The following is a 14,970-nucleotide window of genomic DNA, read 5'->3' as shown; positions in this document are numbered from 1 at the left end:
CTTGGATCTAAGCCACGGCATATCTTGTCTGGCAGCACATGGCACAGAAAGTTTTTGCCGGATACATTTTATTATAGATCTCAAAGGCAAGTGGTTAAATGTTAGAACCAGTTAAATGTTACTACAGACAAAGGGCAGCACAGTGGTTTAGTGGTGAGCTCTGCAGCTCCAGCAAAGAAGTACCTTCAGTGCACATCTGTAATTTTAACCATTTACTGCACTCGTAGTGCAGGCTTTCCGTATGACTGGCAGGGTCCTTGTAGCAATGTAAAAGCAGAGCTGCACACCACACTTTTATGCAGTTGGGGAGCTTACCCCTTTTTTATTAATTATTATTTATTATTGTAACCACCTTGTATCGTATTCTTCCACACTCCAACAACAGAGGCAGGTTAACCAGGTCTTGACAAAACTGTTCATAGCATGTGTGAATGTGACAGGGACTTCAGGCTGTAAGCTCCATTGGTACACTGATACTGATATGAATGATGAACAAGCTCTGTAAAAGTTACAAAAGTTACATAAACATTGTTGTGTTATAAAATAATAATAATAAGGGAAACTATAATGTGCCTAGTTTCAATTAGTTACCATCTCAACAGCACTGCAATAAGCACTGCCCTAATTATCATGCATCCGTCTTCGATCTTAGAGGTAAATCTGAGTCTCTAAATCCATTACTGCTGTTTACTGTGTCATATTGTCACTTCAGATCCACTTCACTGCAAACACCGACACAGAGCATGTGCAGTTGAAACCAGGTCCAGACTGGCACTCTCTGGTCACTTCAATTATCTCAAGCTATTGCTAATAAAATGTATATAGGGTGTGGTATATACAATACCCAGTCCTCAGCGCTCTTGTTGTGATAGAGTTCCGTGAAGTGAAAAGTCAGTGAATTAGGACATATATTTGTAGTCTTGCAGCTCCTTCTCAGATCAGCCCCTTTGACTGGGTCCCAAATAGAGATGTAGCGAAATGTTCGCCGGAGAACTAATTCGCACGAAAATCGGGTGTTCGCAAGTTCGCAAGTTCGCGAACTTTTAGCAAAGTTCGCAATTTTGGGTTCGCCTTAGCTGGAGCCAAATTATGACCTCTCACCCCAGAGCCAGCAGATACATGGCAGCCAATCAGGCAGCTCTCCCTCCTGGACCACCCCCGGACCACTCCCTTCCATATATAAACCGAAGCCCAGCAGCCATTTTACATTCTGCCTGTGTGTGCTTGATGAGTTAGCATAGGGAGAGAGCTGTGCAGGGGTTTGAGGGACAGTTTAGGTAGCTTTGCTGACTAGTAATCTACTTTCTACTGCTCTGTATGTAGCTGCTGGGGGCAGCTGTCCTGCTGATCATCTGCTGTAACCCAATAGTCCTTGTAAGGACTGCTTTTATTTTCTGATTACTGTTACTCTTCTTTTCATTGTGTACTGCAGCTCCGTCTGTGTGTGTTGGAGACAGGTGTGCGGCTCATAGTAGTGCACTAAGCACCAACCACACATTCACATCATTTTTTTTTATTTGTGTTTTTTTACTTTGCTACTGTAATTTATAATGCCCAATCTATGCTCTGCAGCACTGCCCTTAAAGGACAAGGAAAGTCAAAATCTATTAAGCACACTATTAAATAGTACTACTATTGCTGTGTAAAAAACGCTATATTTCTGGCTTGCCTAATGAAAGATTTACAGAGATACACTTACTAGAAACTACATACTTGTTTCGGTGAACGGCGCCGCCATCTTGTCCAGCGGGTTTGTATGGGGTATTGCTGAAAAGCACAAGCCAGTCCCCCCCCCCCACCCGCTCTCCCCGCACCTACCGGCTCACAAACTCCCCCTCTCCGATCCCTGCACCTGCCGGCTCACAAACCCCCCCCTCCGAACCCTGCACCTGCCGGCTCACAAACCCCTCCCTTCATAGTTTTGCCTGACACTTGCGTCTGCCATGCTCCCCCTTCTGCCACAAACCACCACCCTCCCCGCACCTGCCGGGTGTGCATGTCACAGAATATAGCACTTATATAGCAAGAGGCTCGGATTAAAATCCTGCATCCTTTATTTGTTTTGTACACAAAGGGGGAGGGGGGGTTTGAAATCATTATTTCTTCTACCGCAGGCGTGTCAAGTACTTAGCAATACGCACAAGTGGCACAGGAAGGGGTTAAAGAGCACCCAATAGACAGGGATCCCAGCAGCATCCCCCCCCCCCCCGCTCACTGCTCCTCGCTCTCCTGCCGGCTGTGTCCTCTTCTGTGTCGCCATAGCAACCAGACGCTCCTGATGTGTGCGCATGTGCGAGCTAAGGATCTGCCCGTAGTGTCTGTGCAGGAGCGTTGCATTATGGGAATCTTCTCTACCCAGCTCAGCGTTTTTTCTTCCTGTTTGGCTTCAGATCTTCTGAACAGGAGAAATATGGGGAGACTTAAGGGCACTATTGAGAGAACTGAAGGTATGCCTGCAGTTTGAGATTAACTCTTTACTAGCCTTTCCTTCTCCTTTAAGCAGCTAAAATTTGCTTTTCTAAGATTCAGGGTCTTGTACCAAACATCAAATGAAATAACATTATGGTCAACATTAACCAGGGGTTCAATCACTTGCCCATTTGCTATAGGTTCTGGGTCATTAGAGATCACTAGATCCAATACAGCATTGTTTCTGGTTGGCTCCTCAACAACCTGTGACTTTAAGTTGTCATGCAGCAAGTTTATAAACTTGTTCCCATTTACTGTCCTGGCAGTACTAATGATCGAAAAAATATCAGGGTAATTAAAATCCCCCATTATTATCACTTGCCCCAAACTAGCAGCTGTTTCTATTTGCATGAAAAGGATGCTAGTTTGGGGCATAAAACTTAAGATGTTAATTAGCATATAGAATTGTTTGCATAATATCATGATCTGATTAGATTTCAATATCAACAAAATTATATTTTGTCTATTCTCTTAGGTGTAAGGCCAGATTATTTTGACCCTCCTGATCTTTCTTTGTGAAGAAAGAAATATACATAAAAATAATCTGTCTTTAGTCCATATGTTTGCTAAAGTTAGTTTAATGAACCTTTGAATAACCTTTGGACCCTTCAGTATGCTCACATTAAGGGCAATGGCCTACCTATACATGACTTGCAGATATGGTAAACGTAGATCTATAAAACATACATTATACATTGAATGTAGAATGTGTAGTAATTAACTGTGTAGAGAACAGGGGTTTAAATTAAAAAAGTGTTTGCGGCCAGGAATAAATGCATTTTTCTCTTTAGTATCTTGAGCTGCGATGAAGTCTAGGTATACTAACATTTATCTCTGTCAAGACGCATTTAATGGGTGCAATGGTATCATTTTAAAGGGAAACTGTGTATTTTATTTTTATCCCATTGCATTAAAAAAAGTTTTTTTTGTACCATAAAAATATGCCACCTTTGAGTTGCAATTTGCAATGTTATATCTGTATATTGAAGATTATCACATTTTGAAAATTTCCTTTTTTCGCAGTTCTTTTTATACATTTTATTTTATATTTACAGTTTTCATGATGTTTTCCCCATTAGGGTATAATTATTTTCCTTTTGTTTTATATTCTCTTTTATAAAGGTACCTTTACTATTGCGGTTTTAGTTTTGTCTAAACTGAAATTGTGTATGACTTGACTGGTCAGAACCTACAGTGTATTATTGTCTCTCACAGAGCATCTGCAGTGTTATAACCTCTTTGAAGAGATTTGCCTTTCTCTAGATCAATATATAAAGGGTTATTCAAAAGTTCAACTCAGTGAAGTAGTTTCTTTTTTATTTTAGACCTAGTTGCTTGCCTGTGATATATGTATATGTTATAAACTAAACTATGATTTAATACACCACACTGACAAGGTGACATAATAGAATGCAAATACCTGGAGGTTTGCAAACTCCTTTGGAAACCTCATAGTTTGCACTTTGAAGCACAATTTAAGCTTTAGTGCCTTTAAAGAGTGAATCTTGATTTTCTGTTTACCATAAAGAATATGGGAAGATTAGCAAGCCTAATGAGCAGCTTTAAATGAGATCCATGAAACTTATTATTATTATTATAATCTCCCAGTGAGGTATAAAGAAACCTGTGTAAGATATTGTATTGTATGCTGGAATTGGACCAAGTCTTAAACAAACACTTTCACCCATGATACAATTAGTAGATGTATATATCATCAAATAAATCGAGGGATCATATTAAAATTATACATTCCACATGGTGGACAGCCCTCTTGGAAGGATATTAAGTTACATACCCTCCAGTAAAATATACACATTTCAGGAAACCAGTATACCAGTAAATAAACTTTTGAGTTCTCACCAAAAATATTATTTTTATAGAACCATGTAGAAACTGACATCTATATCAAGTTTACTGATTAGCAAAAAAAAGATCTAAACAAGACTAAAGTGGTTACCAAGGACAGTATACATTTTCTAAATCAAGTTCGGTGGGATCACCCATATATAGGCTATCTGCACATGTGAAATCAAGACCTCTCCCTAAATTACAAAATTCTCAGGAGAAGATTATGATTTCTACTAGATAAGCATTTTCCTAGAGAATGCAGGAAGCCATGACACCTTAACATATTCAGAAAAGTCACAGGAACACTCTTTGTCCTTATTTAAAAAATCACCATAATCATCCTGTGTATGATCACTGCGGGGTCTGTATTGTGAGTTCCTGAAAATTTAGTGATGGAAATTTCTTGGCTTTGTATATACTGTATACTCTTCAGAAACCCACTGGGTAATACCAAATCCAAGGAATGAAATGCAATCCTCTAAGTGGTGGTCTCCAGCCAACTGCAGATCAATTGATGGTAATCAAAAGAGTAGGAGAAAGAAAAATAACTATTGCCCCCTCTTGTGTATCATTGTGCCTATTGGAAATTCCTGATGGCTGATGGCGGGCTCAACCCGCAGTCCTGGATTCTTACTGAAAAGTCCCTCATTTCCCTTTGATCTCCTGCGCTGAAGCTAAAAAAGATACAAATTTAATTAAAATGTAGCTTTTGTCAGAGCGCCCAGAAAGTTAACAAGCTTCATCTGCACTTAGAAACATAGTTTCTCATATTTAATTAAAAAGTAGCTTTTGACTGAGAGCCCAGAAAGTTAAAAAGCCACACCTGCACGGAGATACAATTATAACTAATAAGCTAAACAGGTCTCTTGGGAGAACTGTGACTTGCAGCTTAAATGGGAATTTCACTTTTTTTCAGCAAACCTGTAATAACACATAAAAGAGGACCCCAAAACCCCCAGAAATGTGTTCAAACTTTAAATAACCTGCCAAATTAACCAAAATGGGAGTGGTATTTAGGGGGTGTGGTTGCAAAAAATGGGCATGGTCAAAATTGTTTTTGTCCCTTTTTCCATTTTCAAAATGTTGGGAGTTATGATATACTGTACTCTTTGCCTTTCAGACTGCATCTACTCACACCAAGGAAGAAATACATCCTATTCCATCTGCATTTGGCGCTTAGATGTGTCTGTGGTAGTACAGCTCCACCAGGGAGAATGGGATGTGTTTCTTTCTGCGCTCCCCTGTGGTGGAGGTTGGTGGAGTAGACGCCCATAGTCAGCTTCCACAGCTAGTTGGAATTTTATGAATATTCACAAATGCACTAATGCCTGTAGTAAACTATGCATGTCACAAAAATAATATAAAGAGTAATTAAGCACCATAGTGATTCTACCAGTGTTAAGCAGCAGCATTGTCCACAATGCATAATAACTGATGTGCTGGGAAAATTCTTTCCTCTTTCCACACTTGTGTAATTATAATTATTAGTATGAAACTTCTTACTCATACAGTTATGTAATAGTCCTGCCTAAGGATTAGGAGGACTGCTGTTACATCACTTAATACCTACTGTATATTAATGAATAACCACTACAGCTAGTGCTTCTTGGGACTTTGACTTGCTAAAGAAACAGCATGCCACAATGTCCTGCATTGTAGAGTGGCAACAAGCAAACAACAAAAATGTTGCCTTTCAACCGTTATCTGGTTCTTCATCTCCGGAAGATTTGACTCACCACAAGCAAAAGAATTCTGGAGCCATAGGAGTCAGCCTTGGGGCATATATTGTGACTTCCAGGTAATTCAAAATGTTTTTTGGGTTTTTTTTTGTAAAAAATACACGGCAATGAGTGAACATGCATTCAGGCTTTGTTCTGTTAATCATCATTCTTTTTGGAATGTGAAACTTTATCTTCAAATATATAAGGGGATTCCAAACCTCAGTACAATTTGCTTTATGTCAAAAAACCACAATTAAAAGTCTCAGAGATAAGTGTAAATATTTCAGTAGCTTATCTGAACTAAATGAATTTGAGATAAAGCCTTGGTGCAGCCAAGGCCATATTCTTTATTGACATCAGACTTCCTGCCATCAAGCCTAATGAAGGACATTGCAACAGTTTATGTTAGAGTAGATGTGAAGGTGAAATACAATGGCAAGCAGTTTAACTTGTGTCAAGGTTTAAAAATTGTTATGTATTTGTGAATATTTTAAACTGGGTTTTCAGTTTAGGTTAAGCAGCCTGCATTCCAGCAGAGAAATCAGAAGAAATACTCTTTTGCATTGCCTTACTTTAATGTTACTACACAAATTATTTACATTATACACAAATTAATCACATTATACACAAATTAATCACATTATACACAAATTAATCATATTACCAACACCTGTAGTTCTGTATCTGCCATCCATCCATAAGTGAGAGGTACTTTAAGGGTTACCCTTACAGATCTGGCTTTGATGTGTCAGACATGAAATGTGATCTTCCAAGCAATATATACCAATACAAGTGCTTGTTGGTAAATCGCCAGAGTTGGAATCGTTCTTTTTTCTGCACACTTTACCACCTGTTACACAGATATGCAACCAAGCAGGGAGGTGTCAGCCTATAAAAGTATGACTAAAGGTAAATTGTTAGGTGCACCATATGGCATTAGCCGTGAACCGCGTATGGTGGCTTAGTAATCCTGAAGTTCTGTACACTTGTAAAGCATGAATTACTGATAAAACCAGGTGAGGCCAGGGAATGTGCATCAATCAACCCCATTTTTGTGTGTGTCACTAGACATTTTGACCTGATCACTAGCTTTTATAACACCAATGGCTCTGCTGAATAGTAACAGTACTTCTAGGTGGTATTAATCACTGCAACTAAAAGTGATAACTGTTAATAGTCACTGTGTATGGTATATGCAAGGTATATTTGCTATATTCACATGCCTCCCAAATGTCTAATTTTAGGTGGGACAGTCCCATATTGTGGCTCCCAAAAGGGGAAGGATAGGTGTGGTGCATTGGACATGTGACCTGAAATATCCATATTTTAAATAATGGGGACTACTGGGCACTAATGGGGAATACAAAATGGTGCTGGTTTTAAAACTGTGTTTCTAATATAAAGAGGATTGACTGCTCTTTTAATGTCATGAGTTCTAAAAGGGATAAACAAAAAGTTTACTAAGAACTGCATTTGTAATGTGCATTTTGATAATGTATACATGTTTTCATGTAAGATAAAATGCCAACTTGAGAAGTTTCCTGTATAAATGTTATCTTCTGGCTGACACATATAATGCTTCCCTTACCGCTGTTCTCACATGTTTCTGAAATCTTAGTGTTTTAAAGAGGCAATCAATGATGGGTAGCTGTGAGATGGAGAACCTTTAGATCAATGATGGGTAACCAACAAGATCTCATGGGCCTCTATGTGACTCTTGACTACCCATAATGGACTCAGAATATGTTCTAAGTTGGTGATAATTCATATAGTAAATACATATTTCACATAATACACATATTTACACATAATTCATAATGTAAATACACTCTTCTATCTACATATATTCTTGTTGTAAACTGAAAACACCTCTATTAATTTATCTCTACTTCCTTTTACCCTTTAATAAATATTTCCTTGAAAATCCCATACCCCTCCAGTGACCTGTAGCTCAATTTCACCTTCTAATAAATATACACTAAACTGTATGTCTATCAAAGTTAGTTCCGGTTTCAAAAAATCGTAGTAAGTGGTACAGAGCACAAGATACTAAAACAGAGCAAAGGGCAATGTATATTGCATTACCAATTTAAATGCAATCATGAGGTGGAGGTTTATAAGTACATGTTCATCAGTTGCCTCCCAAAGGTAAAAAGGCCATGCAATAAACTGCACACCCTTACATATTTTTAGAATTAATTGGTATTATACAGACAATATGCATCACAGTAGTAGGAAAACAAGTTAATAATGAAATCCAGTTATTGCAGTAATACAGTACATACTGGAACCTAATGTAGCATAATAATGACATAATAATAATGACTTTTAAGTCAAAGGCTACACAAAATGTTTTTGCTCCTGAAAGAGACCATACACTGTATTTATAGTATATTTGTAATATTAAATACAATTTGCAAGATAACAGTGATCCATTTTGCCTGAAGAAAAAGCTGATCTGTGGATGCTCTACTGCAGGTGTCCCCAACCTTTCTTACTCATCAGCCACAGTCAAATGTAAAGAGACTTGGAGAGCAACACAAGTATCATAAAAGTTCATGGATGTGCCAAATAAGGGCTAAGGTTGGCTATTAGGTAGCCTCTATGCACACTATCAGCTTACAGGAGGCTTTATTTGGTAATAAATCTTGTTTTTATTCAATCAATAGTTGCCCCCAAGTCAGAAATTCAAAAATAACTACCTGGTTTGAGGGCATGGAGAGCAACATCCAAGGGGTTGGTGAGCAACATGTTGCTCATGAGCCACTGGTTGGGGATCACTGCTCTGCTGGATACTCTATAGTTTTGGTTGTTGCACTACTTGTCGTGCTGGGGCCCGAGTTTCATTATGACCTGGGCACTGTCTGTGCTCCCCAAGGATCTACTGAATGACTTCTGCTCTAAATCTAACCAAAGGAGGGAACTCCATGGTGCTTCCTATCTTCCTAGGCTCCATTATAGCAGAAAGTGGATCTGCCATAGGTTCTAAGATGAAGGTAGATCTCAGTAAAGGAATCCAGTCAAGCCATCGAGTTTGGTGGTTTAGCAAATCAATTCAGTGTATCAGAATGATTCTGTTTTTAATGACATAAAATTCTAAGTTTTAACCTATGGTAGTAAGGTTAATAGCTTGCACCTGATGCTACAAGTGTGTTTTGTTGTGTAAGCACCTTAACAAGCCTTAAACAATCCTAAAGTAACCCAAAGCTTTAGATAAGTTGTGAACAGGGACCCAGTGAATGAGGCATAGTAGAATTCCATTTAATACACTATAGAAGTTGTGATATAGAAGATAGGTCAGCTAGCATGAGCAGCATTAGCTCCAACAAGGATTGTTGTGCTGGAGGTAACTCTCCCATTATACCATTTAAAAATCAAATTTTAAAAAAAAGACTATTGCAGTACTACTGGTGTGGGTATGCATAGATTTTAGCTCACCCTGCTCAGATGTTATATGTTAAATAGATGTTAGATAGTTTGTAAATATATAGCAGTGTATGAAAGAATCCATAACTTTTTGTAAAAAAAAAAGAGCTGGCAGGATTGGAGTATGAGGAAAAAGTATAGTTTTAGCAGAAATACAATCATGAACACTACATGGAACTGTTAAGGGATATATATATATATAGAAAGGTGTTAAATTGCAGCATCTACAATTCAACTCCATCTGATTGTTATGAACCTTAGAATTATCTTTGTTCCCAAATCTGCCAGGCCAGCAGTGCATGTTCTGGACTGAACTATAGAGAGGCACAGTTGGATCAATCAGTATTATATGTATCTGACAGATTTTCTCTATGTATTATTCTAGAATATGTCAGGTTCACCATTCACTTTCTAAATGTGTAACTCCAAAATATGCAGATTAAAGTGAGCGATTTGAGACCTATGTAATGGGGATAAAAATAGCCAACAACTTGAGATCCAGAAGGTACAGGAGTAAATTAAGCTGCATTGAAGACACTTATACGTGTAACTTTCCTCTTAACTATAGTAAAATACTTGAACTTTGGTTCATTTAACCTTATGTACAACACCTTTAACTTGACTTGACTTTGAGTGTTAGAAAAGTAGCACATAGAGCAACGTCAGAAATGATCTTTTGCCTCTTAGGGAAATGAATATATATAAACTTGTTGTTTTCACTAAATGTCATTACCATTTGCTTTACATAGAGTACTTACCCTTACCCTAAGGGTGCAAGATTAAAATCTTATACAGCTTCTTGCCATAGAATGAAACAGAGCTTCTCCAATCCCCTTTGGTAACAAAGATTGTGTTATTTATTTTAAAATTGCTGCTTACTAAATACAGTTCTAACTATTTTAAGGATAGCAGACTCATATTTCATAGTAATATAAAAAGAAAGTGTAAATCCTCAGCCAACTAAAATAGGAAGCCTGATGGGTGGGAGTTGATGGGATAGAACTAGCATACTTTTATGATTCCTCCTTTAGTTTAGTGGCTGCAGAAGACATATATTCAAAAGTAGTATGTGCTTTTCCTCAGAATGTAGAAGAAACCATTCCTTTCACCTACCGCACAGCTGTAATAATGGCACTCTCTTTGTAATAAAAATGTGTAATCAAGAGCGCTTAAGTGTTTCTTACATGCAGGTTAATATAAGGATTCCTAAATCACTGTTTTTAATCTTGTGCCTGAATCATCTTCTGTCCTTCGCTGGAGAACACATGTGAAGACTCATGTTTTTTTGGTAATGATGAGCTGTTTCTGGTACAACTTTTTCCCCTTAAAGTGGTGCGTTACCTTCAGGTTAACTTTTAGTATGTTATAGAATGGCCTATTATTTAATTAATAACTTTTTAATTGGTCTTTATTATTTATTTTTTTTGTAGTTTTTGAATTATTAGTCTTCAGCTTTTGACTCCTTCCAGGTTTCAAATGAGAGTCACTGACCCTGGCAGCCCAAAAACTATTGCTCTGTGCGGCTGCAATTTAATTATTATTATTACTTGTACTCTGTACAAATACATTAGAGGGGATTATAGGCAGATAGGGGATGTTCTTTTTTCCCAGAAAAACAATCAATGCACCAGAGGCCACCCCTTTAGATTAGAGGAATGGAGCTTTCATTGAAGCAGCATAGGTGGGTTTTCTCGGTGAGGACAGTGAGGTTGGGGAATGCCCTTCCTAGAGATGTTGTAATGGCAGATTCTGTTAATGCCTTTAAGAGGGGCCTGGATGAGTTTTTCTTCAAGCATAATATCCAAAGCTATTGGGATACTAATAATTACAGTTAGTATTAATGTTTGTATATATTGTTTATGTATGTGTTGGTATAGATTGGTAAGTATAGGTTGTGTGTGCTGGGTTTACTTGGAAGGGTTGAACTTGATAGATTCCGGTCTTTTTTCATCCCCATGTAAATTTGTAACTATTATTTTCTATTTAAGAAAGTAATTTGGGCTCCTCTATTCTTATTGCAGTCTCTCTTTCAAACCACTGCCAGGTTGCTAGGTTAAATTGGGCCCTAGCAACCATATAGCTTCTGAAAGTCCAAGCCGGATTGCTGCTGGACAGAAAGCTAAATAATTAAAAAACCACAAATAATAAAAAAAGAAGACCAATTGCAAATTGTCTCAGAATAGCACTCTCTACATCATACAAAAAGTTAAGAAAACGGGTGAAAACCCCCTTTAAGATTGTTTTTCTGAATTAAACAAATGTTCAGTAATAGGTGTGTTTATGGGTTACATTAGACCATGGGGCTGATTTACAGGACATATAATTTATACTGGTTTGGGAATTGTACTGGTTGAGACCCTTTATCCAGAATGTTTTGAATTACGGGAAGGCCATCTCCCATAGACTCCACTATAAGCAAATAATTAGCTTTTAAAAACAATGTCCTTTTTCTTTCTAATAATAAAACAGTACCTTGTACTTGATCCCAATTAAGATATAATTAATCCTTATTGGATGCAAAAAAAAATTTCATTAAGGTGTGAAGACAGAACCAAATTACAGAAAGATCCCTTATCCAGAAAACACCTAGTCCCAGGCATTCTGGATAATAGGTCCCATACTTGTATATCCAAACTGCATGAAGAGTCAGGTAAAACAATGCAGGCTGCTCAGTATATCTTAATAGTAATTTCAAAATCTATTGCTGGAAACTGCATATATTATAAAATTGTGCAAAAGTTAATTATTTAATTGCAATGTTTTTGTTAGAAAAAAGCTAAAGGCAAGAGCGCCTCCTCCTCCAAATCAAACTTCTCTGCCAACACCATCAATAGAACAGAGATCATCCTTAGATTTTGATGAGACAGACAGCCAGAGCCCTGAAGATTTAAAGGAGAACATGCTGCACAGGAAAATGGACCTCAGAATATATTTACCTGATGGTCGAGGAAAAACAGTCACTGTGGATGGAAGGTGAGAACTAATTACTATAATATAAATAGAAGACATGTAACATGTTTGTAGATGATAATTGTGTTTTTGCCTTGTTTACCTCTAAATAAACTTTTATAAATAAATTTTATAAATAAACTTAATCATTTTTTTTAGAATTATTAGCATTTTGTTCACCAGCACCTTAGTCTAAAATTTCCAAATTGCCCTAGCAAGTAGGCAGTAGTTTGAATGAAAGACTGAAAAATCAATAAGAGAAGATCTGAACAGAAAGATAAGTGATAAAATATAACAATAACAATAGCATTGTATACTCACAGAACTGTAGTTTTCGACCCCCCCATTTGCAAAAAAGGAAGAGGCAGAAGAAGAGGGCAAATAATTTAATATCTATAAAAATTAAAAAAAACAAACCCAGCTAAAAAGTTGCTTAAAGGAGAAGGAAAAGTAAAAACTATGGCAGCTTTGTCACACAACAGCTGCACTGAGTCCTCTATCAAAAGAAAAAATTTTGTGTACACATGTAGTTTGGTATCTGTCTCTTTTCTCAGAAAAATCCTTTATTCTTGGGGCCAGAGTCTGCACAGCTCTCTCCCCTCTCCTGCTCCCCCTCCCATCAAAATGTGTGATCTAAGCTACCAATTGCTAGATCTGCAGCATGAAGCTACTGACACCACACTAAAATGGAAGCTGCTATCTGAAATGAATGGAGGGAGCTTCTAGGGCTCTTTCCTCAGGTATGATAAAGCTTTTTGCAGAATAAATATAGTGTTCTAGGTGGCACTAATGTGGCCAATCTATTGGCAGTAAAATGCCAAAATGACTTTCCTTCTCCTTTAAAATAAGGTATTCGGACAGAGAAATTCACCATTTATTTTACACAACTTTTTACACAATTTTATTGGCAAATTTCTGTTTACACAGCATAAAATTAGACCCTCAGCTGTCTGTCTAACAGTGAGTTTTACCAAGACATACTACATGCCAATAGTTTGTCAATAGTTAGACCTGTTGTTCTGTACCCCACCAAGATAAAAGTCTCCACAGCTAAATACATGGTGAAAGGATAAAAGGTGCTTTCCCTTAAAGTGTAAAATAAAGAAGACACAGTACCCTTATAAATAATAACTTGCTGTATATATAGTACAGTACACTCAATGATGCCAATTAATTTGGATACCCGCCCCTTTATATTCTGCTTATATAATTAGGATGCTATTATAAAACAATGCCACACCTTGTTTCTTAGTATAGTTTATTTTGTCCCTTCCAAATATGAATAAAAGTTGTGTTCTATTTAAGCTTTGCAAGAAAAAACACATTTTGCTGTTTAATTAAATATTATACTAGGGGGCACATTTACTAATCCACGAATCCGAATCACGAATGGGAAAAAATCGTATTGGAAACTAAAATTTCGTAAGATCGCAAATATCACGAAAATGCTTACGAAAAAATCGTATTAGTCACGATAATATTGTATTGGCGATCCGAAAGTCACGAAATTTTCGTACCGAACAATTGTAAACAGCGGTAAAACCTTTCCGATTTTTTCGTGCAAACGTCCGAAAAAGTCGTGCGCCGTACGAAAAAGTCGCTCGAGCGTTCATGCTTTTGTAAATGTGCCCCTAAGTGTGCATACACACACACACATGCATGCATGCAACCTACCTTCACTTTCACATTGTAGGACTAATATGCCTATGTAATGTATAGGTACTCTCTACAGCTCCATTAAAAGTAATTCATCTAGACTAAATACATAAGTTTTTTTTGAGATGCATGTTTTCAACTATTTTATATTAAAAATTGCAATAAATTCACTAATTCAAAAAAACTCAGAAAGTATAAAATATATTTTCAGAACAATTCCAAAAACACTTACCTAACTGAGAATGTATTCATCACATCCTACTGTGGCACCAATGGAACAATAAGGATTGCTTGTTAGCAACCAGAAAGAAACCTTTTTGCTTTTTCTGGACTATACATAGTTATGTTGGGTTGAAAAAAGTCCATGGAACATCAAGTTTAACCCTTCCAAGTGAACCACTGCACAAACATAACCTATACTGACCTATCTATACACATACCATGCATAAATTATATATAATGTTTTTATTAGGAACAAATAAAGTACATTTTTGTGTTAACATTTTATTTGTCTTCACTTTGTGTGATGTTTAAACTGATTTAGTAGAAAAGGCCAACATTGATACAAACCACTATGGGGCTGCTCTTTAAGTGGTATCACTTCAAGTTTTTATTTCAGTTGACTACTCGAAGCCCTCAATTGAGTTCTGGAACTGACAAATATCCGCTTTGAGGAATGTACCAGTTAGTTGAATAGTGTATATATATATATATATATATACACACACACTATGGGGCTGATTTACTTACCCACGAACGGGTCGAATGGAGTCCGATTGCGTTTTTTTCGTAATGATCGGTATTTTGCGATTTTTTTCGTATGTTTTGCGATTTTTTCGGATTCTGTACGAATTTTTCGTTACCAATACGATTTTTGCGTAAAAACGCGAGTTTTCCTATC

The 14,970-nt window shown here is 37.1% G+C and overlaps 1 protein-coding gene across 4 annotated transcripts in view; it reads left to right on the top strand.

Moving 5' to 3' along the window:
* cobl (cordon-bleu WH2 repeat protein) overlaps nucleotides 1-14,970 on the top strand; it is a 176,567-nt gene that overhangs the window by 29,060 nt on the left and 132,537 nt on the right. For 3 of the 4 annotated variants that reach the window (XM_031904059.1, XM_031904057.1, XM_031904058.1), the window contains exons 1-2: nucleotides 5,951-6,115; nucleotides 12,234-12,437. In XM_031904059.1, coding sequence (XP_031759919.1) covers nucleotides 5,961-6,115; nucleotides 12,234-12,437 — 359 coding nt within the window. In that variant the 5' untranslated portion in view covers nucleotides 5,951-5,960. Of the gene's footprint in view, nucleotides 1-5,950; nucleotides 6,116-12,233; nucleotides 12,438-14,970 lie in introns of those variants that run through there. The other variant, XM_012965484.3, reaches the window with a different exon arrangement.

The sequence above is a fragment of the Xenopus tropicalis genome, chromosome 6 (assembly GCF_000004195.4).
Source record: "Xenopus tropicalis strain Nigerian chromosome 6, UCB_Xtro_10.0, whole genome shotgun sequence".
In the NCBI taxonomy this organism is placed as follows: Eukaryota; Metazoa; Chordata; class Amphibia; order Anura; family Pipidae; genus Xenopus; species Xenopus tropicalis.
The sequence above is the reverse complement of the archived record's forward strand: the minus strand, read 5'-3'. Positions and strand labels throughout refer to the sequence as shown.